This window comes from Salvelinus fontinalis, unplaced genomic scaffold (genome assembly GCF_029448725.1).
Source record: "Salvelinus fontinalis isolate EN_2023a unplaced genomic scaffold, ASM2944872v1 scaffold_0327, whole genome shotgun sequence".
Lineage (NCBI taxonomy): Eukaryota > Metazoa > Chordata > Actinopteri > Salmoniformes > Salmonidae > Salvelinus > Salvelinus fontinalis.
Window position 1 is genome coordinate 183,197 of NW_026600536.1, and position 23,363 is coordinate 206,559.

At 41.4% G+C, this 23,363-nt stretch overlaps 2 protein-coding genes and 6 non-coding genes across 15 annotated transcripts in view; 1 reads left to right on the forward strand and 7 right to left on the reverse strand.

Moving 5' to 3' along the window:
* The window catches only part of LOC129845602 (serine/threonine-protein kinase PRP4 homolog), a 34,654-nt gene extending 25,590 nt beyond the window's left edge, over positions 1–9,064 (forward strand). The window contains exons 12-17 of one of the 7 annotated variants that reach the window (XM_055913467.1): positions 886–1,000; positions 1,418–1,569; positions 1,784–1,870; positions 2,509–4,791; positions 5,370–5,419; positions 8,712–9,064. In XM_055913467.1, the coding sequence (XP_055769442.1) occupies positions 886–1,000; positions 1,418–1,569; positions 1,784–1,870; positions 2,509–2,715 (561 nt within the window). In that variant the 3' untranslated portion in view covers positions 2,716–4,791; positions 5,370–5,419; positions 8,712–9,064. Of the gene's footprint in view, positions 1–885; positions 1,001–1,417; positions 1,570–1,783; positions 1,871–2,508 lie in introns of all 7 variants that reach the window. The other 6 variants (XM_055913464.1, XM_055913465.1, XM_055913463.1 and 3 more) reach the window with 6 other exon arrangements.
* A 43-nt stretch (positions 9,065–9,107) lies between these two features.
* On the reverse strand, positions 9,108–14,272 carry LOC129845603 (uncharacterized). 2 transcript variants are annotated; one of them, XM_055913471.1, is made up of 6 exons: positions 13,803–14,272; positions 13,560–13,677; positions 13,445–13,470; positions 12,514–12,585; positions 11,976–12,046; positions 9,108–11,205 (listed from the first exon to the last, which is right to left on the reverse strand). In XM_055913471.1, exons 2-6 carry the CDS (start codon positions 13,624–13,626, stop codon positions 10,134–10,136), a joined length of 1,308 nt encoding a protein of 435 aa, XP_055769446.1. In that variant the 5' UTR covers positions 13,627–13,677; positions 13,803–14,272; the 3' UTR covers positions 9,108–10,133. The 2 variants fall into 2 exon arrangements, with proteins under 2 accessions (XP_055769446.1, XP_055769445.1); XM_055913470.1 differs by having other exon boundaries at positions 13,560–14,272.
* Positions 14,273–19,906: 5,634 nt separating this feature from the next.
* Positions 19,907–19,988, reverse strand: trnas-uga (transfer RNA serine (anticodon UGA)). Its single transcript has one exon. It is a non-coding gene; the product is annotated as a tRNA-Ser (tRNA).
* A 215-nt stretch (positions 19,989–20,203) lies between these two features.
* Positions 20,204–20,284, reverse strand: trnas-cga (transfer RNA serine (anticodon CGA)). Its single transcript has one exon. It is a non-coding gene; the product is annotated as a tRNA-Ser (tRNA).
* A 1,094-nt stretch (positions 20,285–21,378) lies between these two features.
* Positions 21,379–21,460, reverse strand: trnas-uga (transfer RNA serine (anticodon UGA)). Its single transcript has one exon. It is a non-coding gene; the product is annotated as a tRNA-Ser (tRNA).
* Positions 21,461–21,675: 215 nt separating this feature from the next.
* On the reverse strand, positions 21,676–21,756 carry trnas-cga (transfer RNA serine (anticodon CGA)). The gene has a single exon. It is a non-coding gene; the product is annotated as a tRNA-Ser (tRNA).
* A 1,094-nt stretch (positions 21,757–22,850) lies between these two features.
* On the reverse strand, positions 22,851–22,932 carry trnas-uga (transfer RNA serine (anticodon UGA)). The gene has a single exon. It is a non-coding gene; the product is annotated as a tRNA-Ser (tRNA).
* A 215-nt stretch (positions 22,933–23,147) lies between these two features.
* On the reverse strand, positions 23,148–23,228 carry trnas-cga (transfer RNA serine (anticodon CGA)). Its single transcript has one exon. It is a non-coding gene; the product is annotated as a tRNA-Ser (tRNA).
* Positions 23,229–23,363: the final 135 nt, after the last annotated feature.

A 23,363-nucleotide genomic window follows, 5' to 3' on the forward strand; every position in this document is an offset into this window, starting at 1 on the left:
CACTTCTAACCCACCGTAGCCCCAGAGAGAGACAGTCACCTCTAACCCACCGTAGCCCCAGAGAGAAACAGTCACCTCTAACCCACCGTAGCCCCAGAGAGAGACAGTCACCTCTAACCCACCGTAGCCCCAGAGAGAGACAGTCACCTCTAACCCACCGTAGCCCCAGAGAGACAGTCACTTCTAACCCACCGTAGCCCCAGAGAGAGACAGTCACCTCTAACCCACCGTAGCCCCAGAGAGACAGTCACCTCTAGCCCACCGTAGCCCCAGAGAGACAGTCACCTCTAACCCACCGTAGCCCCAGAGAGACAGTCACCTCTAGCCCACCGTAGCCCCAGAGAGACAGTCACCTCTAACCTACCGTAGCCCCAGAGAGACAGTCACCTCTAACCTACCGTAGCCCCAGAGACAGTCACCTCTAACCTACCGTAGCCCCAGAGAGACAGTCACCTCTAACCCACTGTAGCCCCAGAGAGAAACAGTCACCTCTAACCCACCGTAGCCCCAGAGAGAGACAGTCACTTCTAACTCGTCGTAGCCCCAGAGAGAAGATTTTAACAAACATTCAATGCAGAATAAATGTTTTTAAAGTAGGTTGTATATTTCCGAACAATCCATCATGATATGATGCCTTGTTGGTATTATGACCCGCTTGCGGAGATAACTGTCACTTTTGATCAGGGCACTCTACCCTTACCAGTTTCTCCCGGACACATGACGGGCCATAGCCCAGTGGTCAGTCTAATTGAACCCACCCAGTGTGAACAATGTGCTGTTTGACGGGGCTTTGATGTCACCTTTGATCTTTTTAAACCTGTTGGCTGGAGTTTTATATGGGTCATGTCGCATAATTTTTTTTTCTTATTGGTTTGTTTTCAACAGGTGAACGAGTCGAAAACCATCCTCAAGCTCTGCGACTTTGGTTCAGCGTCGCACGTGGCAGAGAATGACATCACTCCCTACCTGGTTAGCCGGTTCTACAGAGCGCCGGAGATTAGTGAGACTCCTCTTTTCATGTCTTTTCCTACTCTTCTCTTTTGTGTTCTTCTCCTCTGTTCTTTTTTTAATCCTGTCACAACCTTTGACCTGGAGAGCTACTGGGTTCAGGCTTTTCCTCCAGCCCAGCTATATTCAACTAATCACCTGCTCATCAAGTCCTTGATTGGTTGAATTAGTGCATTCAGCAGCTCTCCACGACCAATTGGAGATCAATGCTGTAGGTCTTAACTTGTAGGGAAAATATTCAACTTTCACGTTTAGTAAGTAAAATAGGGAGGGGCTACTTTTTTCCCCCGTTATAAAACTTTTTGAATCTTTTTGAAACGGTGTGCCCTTATGAACACAACACTCATCAAACATACTAATTTGCCATAGTTTGTCCCAAGTCCCCTAAAGCCTGTATCTGTGCTTGCAGTCATCGGGAAGCCTTACGACTACGGCATCGACATGTGGTCCGTCGGCTGCACTCTGTATGAGCTGTACACGGGCAAGATCCTTTTCCCAGGGAAAACCAACAACCACATGATTAAGCTCGCCATGGACCTCAAGGGCAAGATGCCCAACAAGGTCAGACCAATATCCACCAACCAAAGAAACTCTCCCTTCACCCTACTAAGGGACATTTTACAGCAGAAAAACAATTTATTCAGAAGTGTTACTGAAATTCCAATTTTTAAAAAGAATCTGATGAATCTAAAATCTGAGTTTCCGGTTATTTCCTGACTGGAATAATTTGAAATGGAATTGACCCCCAACTCTAGTATCTTTCTATCCTGCACAGATGATCAGGAAAGGTGTGTTCAAGGACCAGCATTTTGACCAGAACCTCAACTTCCTGTACACCGAAGTAGACCGAGTTACTGAAAGGGTAGGAGGTTATTGTTCTCTCTGTTGTCTGTGGGAATGTTAATGGATACCCCCTCTAGTAGCAGTCAACTGATCTTGTTTCTTCTTGGGAATGTTGCTTTTCCACATTCTTTCCATTCTGTGGATAGTAAGCTAAGCCATGTGTCTATATTTTTAAGGACCCAACTTTCCTGAGGATGACTCTAAAACCTTGTGATCCGTTAAAAAAAAGTCAAACGAACCTCAAATGTTGTGATGTATGGATTTATGTTCTGTTCTCTTACTCATTTTCCAAATCTATCCCCCCCTCTTTCTCCCACTCTTTTTCTCCCTCTTTCTCTCCCCCTCTTTTCATTCTCCTTTTCCTCCTATTCCACCCCCCCCTTCTGTGTGTCTGCTAATTTTCTCTCTACCATCTTTGTTTTCTTCACTCATTTCTCTCTTCTTTTAAAACTGTTTTGTTTTCCTCTCTCCTTCTTTTAAAAACGTTTTATTTTCATCCCTGGGTCTTTTTTGACTCTGATCTCTTGCCCCGCCCAACTCCACACCACTTGTGTGGTGTTCCGTTCCGCTTCTCATCCCAACTCTCTCTCTCATGCCCTCCCTCCCTCGCTCTCCCCCCTTCCCCACGTGTTTTTCTTCTGTCCCGCCCATTCACAGGAGAAGGTGACAGTGATGAGCACCATCAACCCCACCAAGGAGCTGCTGGCTGACATGGTGGGCTGCCAGCGTCTGCCCGAGGACCAACGCAAGAAGGTGGCCCAGCTCAAGGACCTGCTGGACCAGACCCTTATGCTGGACCCGGCCAAGAGAATCAGCATCAACCAGGCCCTGCAGCACCCCTACATCCAGGAGAAGATCTTCTGACCACTTTGTACTGTATCCACTCACAGTCACGCATTGATTGCCGCAACCAGTACTGAGTCCTTAGTTGGACTATGGTTGGACCCCCATCCCATCTGGCACTGCTAATGGAGAGGAAGTAGTATTATCTTTCTTCCCCCGTTTGAACCACACACACACACTCTCCCGTTTTTCATCGATCTTCTGGATTGTATAAATAACATTAGTAGGGTTCCTAGCAGAATGCCTGCTACACAGCATATGTTCAGTCTCAGCCTACCTGCAAGTCAAATAGTTCTGTCTCCATTATAAACCCTCTATCTCATGGACAGTAAGCCACTCGAGTTGGACTTTCATCCAATCACATTTTCCGTTTTTTTGATTGGCCTCTTGCAGGTGACTGAAGGTAGATGATATTTTTTGCTGTAAAATTTGTAAAATTCTGATTGGGTTAAGTAAAATGTTAATTCTGATTGTAGGGACGGGTTAGTCAAATGTTAATTCTGGTTGTTGGGAAGAGTTTTTGAGTTAACGGTCATTCATGAGTTGCCAAGGCTGTGACAAGCAGGGAGGGTAACCCAATGCCCTTACCCTTTTGAATGGGATGTTCGTACAGTGAGTAGACTAAACTCCTGCAACCTTGGCAGCTCCTTTGACTTACTGTTACCTGTGATGTGGTGCAGGGCCAGCATAAATGATGTCTATATCCGCGTCTCTCCCAGGTATTGAAAACCCCGAGCGCTCCCCTACCCACCCCGTCCCCACATCCGGGTGTCTGTGCAGGCCCTGGTCCGCATGCCCGTTCTGCTGCTGCCTGTAGGTCTGTCAGTGCCGAAAACCCAAACGGTTGGGGGGTCCTTGGGTTCTACTTGAGCACACCTGCAGGGATGGCCCCTCATGTTTAAAGCAGGTTGTATACCACTTTCAGTACATTGAAGGTAAGCTATCCCCCCCCTCCTAGAAGAAAAAACTAAACTCATCAACTTCAACTGGTTATTTTTTTATGTTTATTTGTTGATATATTACACATGGTTTTAGCCAGATGTCCCTGTAGACATGGTTTACCTTCCTCCAGGGTATCTCTTACATGTCAAGAAACATGGTTTCTATAAGACAACTATATATTTCTTAAGCATAAAACAAATCACTATGGCAAAGATTGGATTTTAAAAAAAAATCCAAATCAGTCACACATCCAAATTGTAGAGAGGAAATTGGATCGGGGGGGGGGGGGGGGGGGGGGGCTTTATCCAACAAGCTGTCACCTTCAGTGTACTTCTCTTAATGCAACAGCTACGTTTTATTTGCTCTACTGTGTAATGAATACCTTTTTTTTCTCTCTCTGCGTTCCCTTTACGGTGTTACGATGTTAGAAACTGTGAGGATAGCGATCTTGCTACGTACACAAAAGCATGTGTTGAAATTGTTTCTAGGTGTGTTCTCTCTAAAAAAACAAAACAGAATAAGACTTTGTAAGTGTTTTGTTTCCCTCTGCTATCTGTCATTGGTTTTCATGTTTTGAATGACCATGTTGTCTTTTGATACAGGGATATTCCTGCACTGAGCTTTGAGTCTGCTTGTTATGAGCGGTAATTGCCTCTACTTTATTTGGTGTTATATATATATGTTCTCATAGGACCAAAGCAGAAATAAAACAGCCTGAATGAGTAGCTAATGCACTATGTATGCCTTTTCCATAAAATGTCTTCCCTACATACAAATACCAATGTTCAGGCCCCTTAGTGTCAACAATGAACTGAAATGCGTTCTGTTTAAAATCCACCAAACCTAAACTAAGAATACTTTGGTGTTCAGCAACTTTTAGGCTGGAATCCAAACTTGAGATCTGTGCGCCAAAAGTTGACACGTACAGATCAAAAGTTAGGATTCGGGCCCTTACATGCTAGATTTAGTTCAAACCAAAGGAGCAGAAGACAACATCATTTTTGTGTGCTGTTTCACTGACGCTGATTGTTTGTGCTGTTTTTCCCCACAATGATGTTTCCTGTGGTGGCTGAGAGCGAGACAGTCCAGCACTTCCTTCTCCAGCCCGGGCTCCACTTTCAGAGAGACAAGACCTCCACAAGGCCACTTATCAAGGTCATTTCTGATGGCATGTGTAGATACTAAAAGCCGTAACCTATAGTAATAAATAGTCGTAAACTCGTATAACTCCCAGCGACTCTATTTAGTTGTATAGCTCCCAGTTAATTTGCCGATAGTCAGCACCTCTACACTAATGTTCTCTGGGGGTGCTCCAGCTTTTTATTAGATACTAAAAGCCAACAACACTGGGGTTAATGTAAAATACAATATGGGGAATTCATTTTGCTTACTGTTTTCCGGGAAGGCATTTGTCATAGACACTCACCCACACTCAACCATTAAAAAGTTGTGGTTCCAAATGTTTCCTTCTCACAAGATGTTAAGGCTTGATCGTTGTATTCGTCTACACATGACCGACACTTTCTGGTTAACAAAGTGTCATTCCAAGCTGCACATGTACCTGAGTGTGTTTGGTTACGCATATGGCTCTAAACTGGTTCCAGATTGCCACAAGGCGTCAGATAGCTTGACTTGTAACTATCAAAGTTGAACCACCAGGCGTCAGGTAGCTTGACTTGTAACTGTCAAAGTTGAACCAAAATACTTGTTCATTATTTCTCTATATGTTCTAGGTGCCGCCCTTTTAGAGAAGAGTCTCGCAAGGAACCTCCTCTGGACAAAGGTTTCTGTTCTGGAGAGAGTTACTGTATTTGTAAAGGTGGACTCATCAATATAACATCGTCATACAAAGCGGGGGAAATTCTTGCATACAGAAATGAACAGCAGCATTCAAATCTTCTGAGGCTGACACTTGTTTCCCCATGTGGGCAAAGCTCAAGGGAGGGTACAAATTAGGAAGAGGCAAATGTGTCAGTCTTGGCAGATTTTTATTCAATCGTTGATGTCTGTCAGCAGGAAGACAGGGCATGTGTGATGATGTCATTTTGCATAAGTCAATTGTTAGTAGACATCTCATGGCCTGACATTTTCAAATATGCTATCAGTAACTACTTCAGTTATCATAATGAGTCACTATTAGACACATTGTTATTATAATGAGTCAGTATTAGACACATTTACCATAATGAGTCAGTATTAGACACATTGTTATTATAATGAGTCAGTATTAGACACATTTACCATAATGAGTCAGTATTAGACACATTGTTACCATAATGAGTCACTATTAGACACATTTACCATAATGAGTCAGTATTAGACACATTTACCATAATGAGTCAGTATTAGACACATTTACCATAATGAGTCAGTATTAGACACATTTACCATAATGAGTCAGTATTAGACACATTTACCATAATGAGTCAGTATTAGACACATTTACCATAATGAGTCAGTATTAGACACATTGTTACCCTAATGAGTCGGTATTAGACACATTGTTACCCTAATGAGTCGGTATTAGACACATTGTTATTATAATGAGTCAGTATTAGACACATTGTTACCATAATGAGTCGGTATTAGACACATTGTTACCATAATGAGTCGGTATTAGACACATTGTTACCCTAATGAGTCGGTATTAGACACATTGTTATTATAATGAGTCAGTATTAGACACATTGTTACCATAATGAGTCGGTATTAGACACATTGTTACCCTAATGAGTCGGTATTAGACACATTGTTATTATAATGAGTCGGTATTAGACACATTGTTACCATAATGAGTCGGTATTAGACACATTGTTACCATAATGAGTCGGTATTAGACACATTGTTACCATAATGAGTCGGTATTAGACACATTGTTACCATAATGAGTCGGTATTAGACACATTGTTATTATAATGAGTCAGTATTAGACACATTGTTATTATAATGAGTCAGTATTAGACACATTGTTATTATAATGAGTCAGTATTAGACACATTGTTATTATAATGAGTCAGTATTAGACACATTGTTACCATAATGAGTCGGTATTAGACACATTGTTACCATAATGAGTCGGTATTAGACACATTGTTACCATAATGAGTCGGTATTAGACACATTGTTACCATAATGAGTCGGTATTAGACACATTGTTACCATAATGAGTCGGTATTAGACACATTGTTACCATAATGAGTCGGTATTAGACACATTGTTACCATAATGAGTCGGTATTAGACACATTGTTATTAGAATGAGTCGGTATTAGACACATTGTTATTAGAATGAGTCGGTATTAGACACATTGTTATTATAATGAGTCGGTATTAGACACATTGTTACCATAATGAGTCGGTATTAGACACATTGTTACCATAATGAGTCGGTATTAGACACATTGTTACCATAATGAGTCGGTATTAGACACATTGTTACCATAATGAGTCGGTATTAGACACATTGTTATTAGAATGAGTCGGTATTAGACACATTGTTATTATAATGAGTCAGTATTAGACACATTGTTATTATAATGAGTCGGTATTAGACACATTGTTACCATAATGAGTCACTATTAGACACATTGTTATTATAATGAGTCGGTATTAGACACATTGTTATTATAATGAGTCGGTATTAGACACATTGTTATTATAATGAGTCGGTATTAGACACATTGTTATTATAATGAGTCGGTATTAGACACATTGTTACCATAATGAGTCAGTATTAGACACATTGTTATTATAATGAGTCAGTATTAGACACATTGTTACCATAATGAGTCGGTATTAGACACATTGTTACCATAATGAGTCGGTATTAGACACATTGTTACCATAATGAGTCGGTATTAGACACATTGTTACCATAATGAGTCGGTATTAGACACATTGTTACCCTAATGAGTCGGTATTAGACACATTGTTATTATAATGAGTCAGTATTAGACACATTGTTACCATAATGAGTCGGTATTAGACACATTGTTACCCTAATGAGTCGGTATTAGACGCATTGTTATTATAATGAGTCGGTATTAGACACATTGTTACCATAATGAGTCGGTATTAGACACATTGTTACCATAATGAGTCGGTATTAGACACATTGTTACCATAATGAGTCGGTATTAGACACATTGTTACCATAATGAGTCGGTATTAGACACATTGTTATTATAATGAGTCGGTATTAGACACATTGTTATTATAATGAGTCGGTATTAGACACATTGTTATTATAATGAGTCAGTATTAGACACATTGTTACCATAATGAGTCGGTATTAGACACATTGTTACCATAATGAGTCGGTATTAGACACATTGTTACCATAATGAGTCGGTATTAGACACATTGTTACCATAATGAGTCGGTATTAGACACATTGTTACCATAATGAGTCGGTATTAGACACATTGTTACCATAATGAGTCGGTATTAGACACATTGTTATTATAATGAGTCAGTATTAGACACATTGTTATTATAATGAGTCAGTATTAGACACATTGTTATTATAATGAGTCAGTATTAGACACATTGTTATTATAATGAGTCAGTATTAGACACATTGTTACCATAATGAGTCAGTATTAGACACATTGTTACCATAATGAGTCGGTATTAGACACATTGTTACCATAATGAGTCGGTATTAGACACATTGTTATTATAATGAGTCGGTATTAGACACATTGTTACCATAATGAGTCGGTATTAGACACATTGTTACCATAATGAGTCGGTATTAGACACATTGTTACCATAATGAGTCGGTGTTAGACACATTTGCCGTAACGAGTCAGTATTAGACACATTGGGTGAGATTTTGGACCCATTAGACTTTTGAGATTTGTTCATGAACTCAATGTTTTGCTTATGGATTCTGAGAAAGTATATGGCAATCATGATAAATTGTATTAGTTCGATTTAAACGTTTGTTATAATGTGGCTAAATCTATGCCAAAGTGACCAACAATAAGGTAATACTTTTTCTTGTTATTGATAAATATGGCCAGATTCATGTTATCACTGGTAACATTGCAATTTTGTGTTTTTGTTTTTCAGGGTAAGTCAGAACTTCTCTTCCCTGCCTTGGTTCCTTCAGTCTCCTCTTTCTGCTTTGGTGCCCATGTAAGACTCGAGACCAGAGACATGTTCAACGAATGAGCCCTGTGGATATTTCTTCAGATAGATATACATTTCTGTTTTAACATTTTCTATTTTTTAATTTTTTTATGTATGTCACACATTTGTCTACATCCTTCACGTTATTCAATGTAATCCAACCCAAATGACTGTACACTACAGTTTCCTTATGATATAACATCAAATGTGCGTGCACATTCTGTCCTTTATTGAGAACGTAACAACTTGTGTTCATTTGTGTATTAATATAATAAACATACGGACTATCAGAAGATTGAGTTTCTTTGGTAAATGTTTACTTGGACGCTGTCATAGCCTACATAATCGTGTTGCCATAATGACAAAATGTCACAAAACAATCATGACTTAGCCTGTCTGCTTAATGACAACTGACTTAAAACAAACATGACTTAGCCTGTCTGCTTAATGACAACTGACTTAAAACAATCATGACTTAGCCTGTCTGCTTAATGACAACTGACTTAAAACAAACATGACTTAGCCTGTCTGCTTAATGACAACTGACTTAAAACAAACATGACTTAGCCTGTCTGCTTAATGACAACTGACTTAAAACAATCATGACTTAGCCTGTCTGCTTAATGACAACTGACTTAAAACAAACATGACTTAGCCTGTCTGCTTAATGACAACTGACTTAAAACAAACATGACTTAGCCTGTCTGCTTAATGACAACTGACTTAAATCAAACATGACTTAGCCTGTCTGCTTAATGACAACTGACTTAAAACAAACATGACTCAACCGTGGTTTGAATTTAAGGGGTGCTAGAATATGAAGTTAAACATCAGTTGTGGACACATTCAAACTAGTCAAGAGAGAGTTTGTATAATTTGAGCCCTAAACAAAGTGTTATTTAGGCATGCTAATTCCCACTAGTCAACGAGCTTCCAGTACCTACGTAGATAACATCGCCTGACATGTTATATCGTTATGACACCAAAGGGTTCAGGTAAGGTCTAATGAGATATTTTGTACATTCATTGACGGGTACACTAGTTCACTTAGCTGTCATGTTCTACTTTGAGAACATTGTGCAGTGATCAGGAACACCCTGTCAAAGGAAAAAGGCTTTCAAAATGCACAGTCTGTGTAATCCCCGTCTCCAAGTTGTTAAGCCTTTCTCAAGTCCCTGGCTTTAGTTTTCTTTGCAGAGCTTGGTGGTGACACTGCGGGAGGTCAATGTGCCTTTCTCAAGTCCCGGGCTTTAGTTTTCTTTGCAGAGCTTGGTGGTGACACTGCGGGAGGTCAATGTGCCTTTCTCAAGTCCCGGGCTTTAGTTTTCTTTGCAGAGCTTGGTGGTGACACTCTGCGGGAGGTCAATGTGCCTTTCTCAAGTCCCTGGCTTTAATTTTCTTTGCAGAGCTTGGTGGTGACACTCTGCGGGAGGTCAATGTGCCTTTCTTGCTAGCTTTGGCTTTTCTGATTTTGGTGCAACCTGTATGTTTTGGTGTCGATCCCTCACCCGAAGACTGGACCTGTACAAGGGTCTCTGTTCTGTTTAGTTTGGCTGAGCTGGAACAGGGCCTCTTAAAGACTATATGTGGCCTTGCGCTCACCCTGATGCGATTCTGTTTGTAAGGAGCACAAGTCGGCCTAGTGCGTGAGTCGCGAGACAGGCTCACTTCCGTAACACTGGACACAACTGAATCTGCTTTCCTCAAGCGAGAAGTGCTCCTGGTCAGGCTGACGGCCGTAGCCGGCCGACACCGGCCCGTTTTGGTCAGCTCCCGCTGTACTGTGGCCGCCTGCAGATCCTCCATTTCAGATAGTCTGCTTACGATGGCAACCAATGAAGGCTCTCGCATGTGCAGGCTCTGGCGACTTTCCCAATCGGCCGTGCTGGGCAGACTCCGGGTCAGATCCAGCACTTTCAGAGATGCGGGGAGCACCTCCGCAAATGGCGACTGGGCCTCCGACGACTCCGAGAAGTGCAAGTCAGAGTCCAGGTCTAAGTCGAAAGGTTCAGGTCTCAACCGGAGCTCCACTTCGGGCGTGACCCACTCGTGGGCCTGGGCACCCCCTTTCTCTTGGTCGGATAGATCGCTGGCGTCAGAGTGGATGTCCGCTGGTGTGCTGCTATCGTTTCGCTTTGAGCCATCAGTGCTGGTTCCTGACCCAAGCCCTGCTCTGTCATTCATTGGGCCCCAACAGTAGAATGTCTTTACCTTCCTCTCCCCATTGCCCCTTCTCCTGTCCCTCAAATTGACAGTGTAAGCCGCCTGGACAGGTGTGATTTTCAACAGAGACTCACTGGAGCTTGTGTCCCGGCCCTCCCCTTGGTTATGTTTGGTGAAACTCGGGTGCCGTAGCCTGCTGTTGAGATGATGGATGTTGATTGTTGGTCGTCTGTGGATCATCCTGAACTGGGCTCTCTGTGGTTGGCTCTGGCTAAAGATAAAGAGGGCATAAAAATAGCATAGAGCTAAGCAGTGTGGCGAACTTAATAAATAATGTAATGACCCTGGATTTATAAGCGTGGAAATCGACTCTGCAGCTGGAGCATGCCTTTGCGGCACAGTCGATAGCGCGCCGGACCTCGGGCTAGAAGGTCGAGGGTTCGAGACCTGCTCCCTGCTGTTTCATTACAATAATTACATAAAACATGTATTTTAATTTCGAACTCCATAAACCTGAAAGGTGTTTTAATTTACACCTTTGGTAATACTGACAACCAAATGTGGTGTTTTAAGTAGCTTATCTAAGCAAAACGGATACCTAAAAACTGTCCTAGTGAATTGACTACAGCCAAGGTAAATGGTAAATCATGTTTGGTTATATTTTGAGTGGAATATTCCTTTTTGATAATCAAGAAATGGGGGTGAAGTAACCTAATATTTGAGTTTGGATACACGGCAATTTTTAGTTTTTATTAATGGATTCCGATGAAAAGTTAATCAATTTAAAGTTCGGTATTTTGGCGACGGCAGAACAAACATGACACCAAATGCTGTCAGACGGGCTGGCGTACATTTCTGATTGATTTTCCCTCCATCAAGGTAATGGCTGGCCCATTGTTTAATATCCCATTGTCCTCTATACAGGTGACTGGTATACAGAGGGTAATATTCCCACACTGAAGATCTCATTCCGCCTGTGAATAGCCCAGCTGTCACCAAGTTAGGGTAGTAAGCAGGCATTTAAAATATTTATCTACTTACACTGATGTAGACTCTGATGGGCTACGGCAGGTGGTCAGGTAGATACTTGAATTGAGTGTTGATGGAAATATCTAAGAAATTAAAAAGATGACTATTAAATGCATTTTAAAGTAATTTCTATTAAAGACATTAAAAACAACACTATGCTAAAGGCAAAGGAATTTGTTGAAATGGTCATACACAACCGGTAACAATTCCTTGTCTGGAAACATTTTACATTTCTTTACATTTTAGTCATTTAGCAGACGCTCTTATCCAGAGCGACTTACAGTAGAGTGCATACATTTTATTACATTTACATACTGAGACAAGGATATCCCTACCGGCCAAACCCTCCCTAACCCGGACGACGCTATGCCAATTGTGCGTCGCCCCACAGACCTCCCGGTTGCGGCCGGCTGCGACAGAGCCTGGGCGTGAACCACTGCGCCACCCGGGAGGTGGCCACATCCACAACCGTAAAATGGATTAGACTTGCTCATACATGCTGTACATCTAAATGCTCTAAACTATAGGAAAGTACTTTTACAGTTATCACCTTCTGTGCTCTGACACCACTTGACATGTCCAAGTCCTCAAGTTGACGAATCAGATGAGAGATATAGAAGTCCTGTGGGCAATAAACGGTTCATTCATTATTTTCTTAATTAAAGCTGACTGTTGGTAGACTTTGTCAAATTTGAATTCGGGAGCAAAATCTGAGAAATAATAACTATAAATTCTTATTATTTTATAAAGCCCTACTTTAAATATGAGATTAGCCTTAGATAAGTTTGGACAGCTGTAGTACAATAGAAAAAACTTGTTAAGTAAAGACTGACGTATTATACAAGTTTTAATTAAGGTCTCCAATTCGTTTTTCTCTAATTAATTAAACCATGTGATATTTTGCCCCATTTAGCTGAATATGCAATGGGGGACGTTTCTCAAGGCAATGTACCTATATAGGTTATGGAAAGCTATAATCAAACTTTAGTAGCACTTCATTGACCTATATGGTAGGTATAATGACATAGTCAAATTGTAATTACACAGAAAGTATGCCATCATTTGTTTTTCTTTTGGTAGCCTTTACCAGTAGGTCAATGGAAAGTATACGTAGACTCCATACAGCTCTCATGTTTACTGGTGCACGGAGAGAGAACAAATATATTCATAAAATGGAAAGTCCATTACACTGATGTTGGATGCTCCACAAACTTAGATAGCACACCAACGTTTCAGTCAATATACCTTTATTGGTCTGATCTAAACATTTGTGAGATCCAATTAATTGTTTGTGGAGCATCCCATACCTTTTTTAAAAATGTATTACTGGCAGCATTTTAGCTACCAGTTTGCACCCTAATTGTTAGCACACTTAGAAAATGATAATCATAATGACGATTTAATTCTATAAGATTAACGTTACACTGCCTTTAATTTGCTTTATTGAAAAAGCGGTGTGAGGAGCCTGTTTTGTCACTCACCTGGTTTATTTGGCCAGATACAGCTCCTAGAAAAATGAAAGAGCAACATTTCAGTTAAGACGGGCATAAATCGGGTGAAAATAATTATTTCATAAAAAAAGATAGGTTAACCTACCTGGCGTCGAGAGATGCGTCTCAGCTAAACCGTGCCTACGAGCTGTTGACATGTACCGGTTTGACATGTTGAGGGTTGGCGTTTGTCTGACTCTTGCCGTTTGATCATTCCAGTGAAACTGTTGGATTCCAGACGTCGTTAATATTTGGACATGCACTTGACACGGACATGATGAGATATCCCTCTTTCTCTCCGTTATCATTTTCAGCACGCTAGCTACAGTATATCAATTCATATCTCTACCTGTAACAATAGGAGTTCGTTTTCTCTTCTACACTCTCTGTCCTCGTAGCTTCATAGGTAGGTAACCTATTGACTTGTATTTCCCGAAAGATTTAGCCAGATACAATGTTACAACGCGTGCCCAAAAGTTATCTTAAATGATCTAAGATGTGTGTTTTGTCTTTCTGTCATGCGACACAGATATTCTACAACATGATCATGACAGATCTCTTCTACAACAGCATGATAATGGGCTAGCTAGCTACATGTCTCAAAACGAAAATGGTGACTGAAACCATGGTAACACATGAACTATGGTAACTTCCCAGTCCTAGAAATGTAGCCTGTTTACTCCGCCTCAAATAGATTAAAAACCCATTGGTGGTGTTGGAGGGCAAGAAGGAGCCACCCTTTCCTCTGCTCTAAAAAAAAATACCCCAATGCCTCCAGGGCAACGATTGGGGACATTGCCCTGTGTAGGGTTCTGTCTTTCGGATGAGACGTTAAACGGGTGTCCTGACTCTCTGTGGTCACTAAAGATGCCATGGCACTTATAGTAAGAGTAGGGGTGTTAACCCCAGTGTCCTGGCTAAATTCCCAAATCTGGCCTTCATACCAGCACGGTCACCTAGTCATCCCCAGTTTACAATTGGCTCATTCATCCCCCCCTCCTCTCCCCTGTAAATATTCCTCAGGTCATGGCTGTAAATGAGAATGTGTTCTCAGTCAATTTACCTGGTAAAATATATAAAAAATAAAGATATAAAGATAGTTGTGTGGCTAAACGCAATAGCCTATTCATACATGTTTCACATTTGTTTTTTTCTTCAGAAATGAATGAGTAGAATCCTTAATGAAACTATATTATGATTATTATTGATGAAAAGCTTAGGGATGAGCCTGGAGATTTTTTAAAATTTTAATTATTTAAAAAAAACTAAATTTGAGTCATTTAGCAGACAGTCTTATCCAGAGCAATGTACAGGAGCAATTAGGGCTAAGTGACTTGTGCAAGGGCACAGCGACAGATTTTTCACAGAGTCGGCCAAGGGGATTTGTTACGTCCCCCAGTTTCTGTGCTGTTTTGGGTTTGTATGTGTTTGTATGTGTGTATTTCAGGAAATTGCTTTCTGGATTGTAAGCAGCTGATTTGTCGGCCCCTCAATGATTGGAGCTCTGAACCCTCCGTCTTGTCAGAGGAAACAGCTGTTTTCAATTACAAACTCCTTCTGCAGCTTGAAAATCCAGTGTTCCTTTGTTAAGAGAGATAGCATTATTTGTATGTCCTGTGTTTTGTTGTGGGTCTGTATAATTTGTTGTAAAGTATTTTGTAGCCGGTCCTGCAGAGGTATGTTTATGTCAAAAGGACTGTTTTTGATTATTGAAATTACTCACTTTACATTAGTAATTATTCTGTTTTTGTTCCCAGGGGGGAAGGGGAAGGCACCTTAGGATTGCTTAGGCAAGAGGCCTGCGGGCATACATATACCCGTAATATGTACTCTGTCTATGCACACTAGGTAAGACCTGTGCGGACCACCCCCTGTATTTTGGTTAGCGTGCCAGGTGGCATTAAGAATAGGTAAGTAGTGGGTGGGTAGGTAAGGTAAGAGAGGGGGCTCTTTAACTTTAACTTTCTTTGCTTTGGTTCCGTCCAGCCCCTTTTCCCCAAATTACTGTGTGAAGGAAGAATAAATTCCCCGTTAACGATAATATTCTCTGCCTCTGTCATTCTTACCCGCACCTACAGTCACGTACCTCTTTACCTCTTTCACTCCACGGGGAGTTGAATGAAGCGGGGTGTTGCGTTCCCTCCAAGAGGTGTACATAACATGATTCAAACCATCAACCTTTCAGTTATTGGCCCAATGCTCTTAACTGCTAAGATTCCTGCCACTCAAATTCATAGACTGCTATGGATGCAGAACTGACCATCCATGAAATCAAAATGATAGTTTTAACCATGTGTTGAGGCTGTAGTCTACAGTGTTTAGTCTAAAGCTTGTATTTTTGGTTCTGATGGGATACCACAGTTGAACTAAGCTCATGAGGCATTTCTTCAAGAATCAATGAATTATTTTTGGGGTAACAGACACAACAAAATGTACAATGTCGACTTAGAGGCTACCACTTGAAAGTATTAATTAAAAGCTTGTTTCCAAAGTGGTCCTCGATGGTAAAAACAGTAACACAAAACACAAGACAAAATTACAAACAACCATAAATACATTAATTTATATTGACATTCTAAGAAGTGGCACTATTCACTGTACTTCTCCCTAACCTTAAAAATCAACCATTAATTTCACGTTAAAACAATCTCTAACTATGGAATCAGATTAATTTATTATCACCCTCTTTTTCCACGAACTTCAGTTAATAGCCAGTCAGAAGAACAGCTTGATATTGACTAAACCATACTGCCATGTTTGCTCTAACTATGTTAGTACCTTTGTTGATCATTATTCTAGAGCAGTTAATGGACCTATCATACCTATCATTCAAATAAGTACACCTGACCAGCAGTAGGGGGCACAAGGAGCAGTGGAGTGGTTTCTCTTACTTGGACAACCTTTTCCAAATGAAAGCCTTTTCCTGCTTTATAAAAGCTATTTCTACTTTTTCTTTGCTTGATCGCCAAAGGTAGGCTATTCCACAGACAAATACATGATTAAATTGATGACAAATACATGTTTACTTTTGCGATTTTTCCATGACATAACATTAGCTCTGGTATTGTAACTGTGTTGGTTATAGACAATATCAATGTGGTTTTTCATATAACCTGGGACACAATCATTTAAGATGTCAGACATGTGATTAGATATAAGTTGGTCCACTCTGGACTCCAAAGGCAACAAGCCCACCTTCCGGAACCCCTTGTACTCCTAGGTTGGACATTCAGCATATACCTGATAACATTATGTGGGTCCTAGGGGGGACATTCAGCATATACCTGATAACATTATGTGGGTCCTAGGGGGAACATTCAGCATATACCTGATAACATTATGTGGGTCCTAGGGGGGACATTCAGCATATACCTGATAACATTATGTGGGTCCTAGGTGGGACATTCAGCATATACCTGATAACATTATGTGGGTCCTAAGGGAGACATTCAGCATATACCTGATAACATTATGTGGGTCCTAGGTGGGACATTCAGCATATACCTGATAACATTATGTGGGTCCTAGGGGGAACATTCAGCATATACCTGATAACATTATGTGGGTCCTAGGTGGGACATTCAGCATATACCTGATAACATTATGTGGGTCCTAGTGGAGACATTCAGCATATACCTGATAACATTATGTGGGTCCTAGGGGAGACATTCAGCATATACCTGATAACATTATGTGGGTCCTAGGGTGGACATTCAGCATATACCTGATAACATTATGTGCGTCCTAGGTGGGACATTCAGCATATACCTGATAACATTATGTGGGTCCTAGGGGAGACATTCAGCATATACCTGATAACATTATGTGGGTCCTAGGTGGGACATTCAGCATATACCTGATAACATTATGTGGGTCCTAGGTGGGACATTCAGCATATACCTGATAACATTATGTGGGTCCTAGGTGGGACATTCAGCATATACCTGATAACATTATGTGGGTCCTAGGGGGAACATTCAGCATATACCTGATAACATTATGTGGGTCCTAGGGGGAACATTCAGCATATACCTGATAACATTATGTGGGTCCTAGGGGGAACATTCAGCATATACCTGATAACATTATGTGGGTCCTAGGGGGAACATTCAGCATATACCCGATAACATTATTTTGCATGACCTGCATTCTCTTTTTCAGCTTTTTTGACAGCCCACTATACCAAGCAGGCATAATCCAAATAACATTTTTATCAAGGGTGAGACGAGCCGTTTCTTAACTTCGATGTTAAAATATCCAGTGTTACGATTTGTTCGCCATTTTAGAATGAATTTTAGCAGCAATCAGGTCTCCGGAAAGTGATTGATCTAGGGACACACCATGATAACTTACACTTGTTTTAGATTCAATATCCTTCCCTGCACAGTTTGCCTTTGTCTTGTCAGCCCTAAGCAATCTACGTTTTGTTCCAAACGAAATCAGTTTTTCCCAAATGTAGCGACAATTTGTTTTCAGTCAACCAATCTCTAACAAAATGCAATTCCTTACGCAGGGTCTCCTGTTATCTGTATCCTTCCCTGATATCAGTATGACTGAGTCATCAGCATAAAGCTGCACTTAACTGTATTATTGACTGTGTTTGTTTATTCCATGTGTAACTCTGTGTTGTTGTTTGTGTTGCACTGCTTTGCTTTATCTTGGCCAGGTCGCAGTTGTAAATGAGAACTTCTTCTCAACAAGTATACCTGGTTAAATAAAGATAAAATGTAAAAAAAACTGTATCTGGCATATCATTAACGTGTATAAGAAATAAGAGGCCCTAAAATGTATCTCTGCGGTACTCCACAGGATATTTCTTTGGCCTCTGACAGAACATCACCAACATTACATACTTGTGCTCTGTTGGTCAGATAAGACCTAAACCAATTCACTGCTAAATGCCGAACCTATTATCTCCCAAGAGAATTATCCTCCGTCATCGCCACGGTCATTTACATCCCACCTCAAGCCGAAACCTTGACAGCCCTCAAAGAACTTCATTGGACTTTATGCAAACTGGAAACCACATATCCTGAGGCTGCATTTATTGTAGCTGGGGATTTTAACAAAGCAAATCCGAGGACTAGGCTGCCGAAGTTCTATCAACATATTGAATGTCCTTCTCGGCTATTAAGACTCTCGACCATTGCTATTCAAACTTACGAGAATGCTTACAAGGCCCTCCCCCGCCCTTCTTTCGGCAAATCTGACCACGACTCCATCTTGCTCCTCCCGTCCGATAGGCAGAAACTCAAACAGGAAGTGCCCATGTTTCGTACTATTCAACACTGGTCTGACCAATCGGAATCCACGTTCCAGGATTGTTTTGACCACGTGGACTGAGATATGTTCCGGGTAGCTTGCGAAAATAATCAAGACACATACACGGATACGGTGACTGAGTTGATAAGGAAGTGTATAGGAGATGTAGTACCCACTGTGACTATTAAAACCTACCCTAACCAGAAACCGTGGATAGATGGTAGCATTCACGCAAAACTGAAAGCGCGAACCACCGCATTTAACCATGGCAAGGCGACTGGTAATATGGCAGAATATAAACAATGTAGTTATTCACTCCACAAGGCAATCAAACAAGCTAAACGTCAGTATAGAGATAAAGTGGAGTCGCAATTCAACGGCTCAGACACGAGACGTATGTGGCAGAGACTACAGACAATCACGGACTACAAAAGGAAAACCAGCCACGTTGCCGAGAAAGTGTGAAATGTCAGAATCAAATCAAATCAAATGTATTTATATAGCCCTTCGTACATCAGCTGATATCTCAAAGTGCTGTACAGAAACCCAGCCTAAAACCCCAAACAGCAAGCAATGCAGGTGTAGAAGCACGGTGGCTAGGAAAAACTCCCTAGAAAGGCCAAAACCTAGGAAGAAACCTAGAGAGGAACCAGGCTATGAGGGGTGGCCAGTCCTCTTCTGGCTGTGCCGGGTGGAGATTATAACAGAACATGGCCAAGATGTTCAAATGTTCATAAATGACCAGCATGGTCAAATAATAATCATAAATAATTTTCAGTTGGCTTTTCATAGCCGATCATTAAGAGTTGAAAAACAACAGGTCTGGGACAGGTGGCGGTTCCATAACCGCAGGCAGAACAGCTGAAACCGGAACAGCAGCAAGGCCAGGCGGACTGGGGACAGCAAGGAGCCACCACGCCTGGCAGTCCCGACGTATGGTCCCAGGGCTCAGGTCCTCCGAGAGAAAGAAAGAGAGAAGGAGAAAATTAGAGAGAGCCAAGATTTTCAAAATGTTCATAAATGACAAGCATGGTCAAATAATAATCAGGAATAAATCTGAGTTGGCTTTTCATAGCCGATCATTTAAGAGTTGAAAACAGCAGGTCTGGGACAGGTAGGGGTTCCGTAACCGCAGGCAGAACAGTTGAAACTGGAATAGCAGCAAGGCCAATAAAGACAGCTTTGTCAAAGCGCTGTGAGCAGGGTTCGAACCTGCGCGGGGAAACCCCAATGGATTTCAAATCCAACGCCTTAACCACTCGGCCATCGCAGCTTGCAATGTAAAATTCCAGGCCTTAACCAGTCGGCCATCTCATCCTGTCCACTCTACTTCTGTAAAGACTAGACTATCTACTGAAGAGCCTATTTGAACTGTTTGTCAAGGAACACATATTCTGAGCACTTGAATCAAAGGACAAGTCCACGGTTTAAGGACATTATCCATATTACGTCCCTGACATGTGGCAAAAAAAGACAGCTTTGTCAAAGCGCTGTGAGCAGGGTTCGAACCTGCGCGGGGAAACCCCATTGGATTTCGAATCGAAGCCTTAACCTCTCGGCCATCACAGCGTCTTCTGTTACCTACAACGCCTTAACCAGTCCTCTATCTCGTTCTGTCTATTTTACCTCTAAAGTCACCTGAATATCGTTGTTGAAGAGCTTACCTGAAAATTTTGTCATGGAAGATAAATTCTGCGCACTTTAATCAAAGGACATGTCCAGGCATTATCCATATCAAGTCCCCAATGATATGTTACAAATAAGGACTGGATCGTCAAGAGTTGAAACCTGCGCTGGGAGAACCCATTGGATTTCGAGTCCAACGCTTCAACCACTCGGCAATCAAAGCTTTCCTTAGGTAGATCACACAAGGACAAAAGTATCCAAATTCAACTGCCTAATTGAAATATTTTCAAGCAAAGTAAAATAAGCTATTATCTGAGCACTTCAATCGTTGGACGAGACCATAAAATAAGGAAATTTAAATTCAGAAGAGATACATCCAATTATTAAAGGTCTACTTTATCATCACCCTGTAAGCAGAGTTGAAAACTGTACAGGGAGAACACATTTGATGTCAATTCCAATGCTGAAACCACTTGGCCATCGCAGCAGTAGGAATCTACGGAAAGTGATGAGGAGAAAGCAGAAGTGGGCTATACGCTTCGAGCAAGGTAAGAACATGGGTGGGGAGAACCCATTGAAATTCAGGTCCAACGTCGAAAGAACTCGGCCATTGCAGCTGTTGGAATGCAAGTAAAGGGATTGGGATTTGGAAACAGACATCATTGGTGTAAAATGGTCAACTTGATGGCACGACATATTGATCTTATTTCGCAAGCTGTGAAGTTTGGAAGTTTAATGTGCAAGTCAAAAAACTATGCCCAGAGAAAGTACAAGTGGACTATTCACTGAGAATAAGATTTTGAAAAAGAGCAGGGAGACCCAATTGGGTTTCAAATCTGAGGACTTAACCACCTGGCTCTCAGTATTTCCAACGTAATTCTAACAGAAACAACAGTATCTGTACTGAAGAGCCTATTTTAACTGTTTGTCAAGGCAAATATATTCTGAGCACCTGAATCACTGAACAATTCCATGTATTAAGGACATTATCCATTATCACTAAGTATATGTTAAAAATAAAGAGAGGTTTGCCATAGCGCTGCAAGCAGGGTTCGAACCTGCGCGGGGAGACCCCATTGGATTTCAAGTCCAACGCCTTAACCACTCGGCCATCGCAGCTTGCTATGTAAAATTTCAGGCCTTAACCAGTCGGCCTTCTCATCCTGTCCACTTTACTTCTGTAAAGACTAGACTATCTACTGAAGAGCCTATTTGAACTGTTTGTCAAGGAACACATATTCTGAGCACTTGAATCAAAGGACAAGTCCACGGTTTAAGGACATTATCCATATTACGTCCCTGACATGTGGCAAAAAAAGACAGCTTTGTCAAAGCACTGTGAGCAGGGTTCGAACCTGCGCGGGAAACCCCATTGGCTTTCGAATCCAACGCCTTAACCTCTCGGCCATCACAGCGTCTTCTGTTACCTACAACGCCTTAACCAGTCCTCTATCTCGTTCTGTCTATTTTACCTCTAAAGTCACCTGAATATCGTTGTTGAAGAGCTTACCTGAAAATTTTGTCATGGAAGATAAATTCTGAGCACTTTAATCAAAGGACATGTCCAGGCATTATCCATATCAAGTCCCCAATGATATGTTACAAATAAGGACTGGATCGTCAAGAGTTGAAACCTGCGCTGGGAGAACCCATTGGATTTCGAGTCCAATGCTTCAACCACTCGGCAATCAAAGCTTTCCTTAGGTAGATCACACAAGGACAAAAGTATCCAAATTCAACTGCCTAATTGAAATATTTTCAAGCAAAGTAAAATAAGCTATTATCTGAGCACTTCAATCGTTGGACGAGACCATAAAATAAGGAAATTTAAATTCAGAAGAGATACATCCAATTATTAAAGGTCTACTTTATCATCACCCTGTAAGCAGAGTTGAAAACTGTACAGGGAGAACACATTTGATGTCAATTCCAATGCTGAAACCACTTGGCCATCGCAGCAGTAGGAATCTACGGAAAGTGATGAGGAGAAAGCAGAAGTGGGCTATACGCTTCGAGCAAGGTAAGAACATGGGTGGGGAGAACCCATTGAAATTCAGGTCCAACGTCGAAAGATCTCGGCCATTGCAGCTGTTGGAATGCAAGTAAAGGGATTGGGATTTGGAAACAGACATCATTGGTGTAAAATGGTCAACTTGATGGCACGACATATTGATCTTATTTCGCAAGCTGTGAAGTTTGGAAGTTTAATGTGCAAGTCAAAAAACTATGCCCAGAGAAAGTACAAGTGGACTATTCACTGAGAATAAGATTTTGAAAAAGAGCAGGGAGACCCAATTGGGTTTCAAATCTGAGGACTTAACCACCTGGCTCTCAGTATTTCCAACGTAATTCTAACAGAAACAACAGTATCTGTACTGAAGAGCCTATTTTAACTGTTTGTCAAGGCAAATATATTCTGAGCACCTGAATCACTGAACAATTCCATGTATTAAGGACATTATCCATTATCACTAAGTATATGTTAAAAATAAAGACAGGTTTGCCATAGCGCTGCAAGCAGGGTTCGAACCTGCGCGGGGAGACCCCATTGGATTTCAAGTCCAACGCCTTAACCACTCGGCCATCGCAGCTTGCTATGTAAAATTTCAGGCCTTAACCAGTCGGCCTTCTCATCCTGTCCACTTTACTTCTGTAAAGACTAGACTATCTACTGAAGAGCCTATTTGAACTGTTTGTCAAGGAACACATATTCTGAGCACTTGAATCAAAGGACAAGTCCACGGTTTAAGGACATTATCCATATTACGTCCCTGACATGTGGCAAAAAAAGACAGCTTTGTCAAAGCACTGTGAGCAGGGTTCGAACCTGCGCGGGAAACCCCATTGGCTTTCGAATCCAACGCCTTAACCTCTCGGCCATCACAGCGTCTTCTGTTACCTACAACGCCTTAACCAGTCCTCTATCTCGTTCTGTCTATTTTACCTCTAAAGTCACCTGAATATCGTTGTTGAAGAGCTTACCTGAAAATTTTGTCATGGAAGATAAATTCTGAGCACTTTA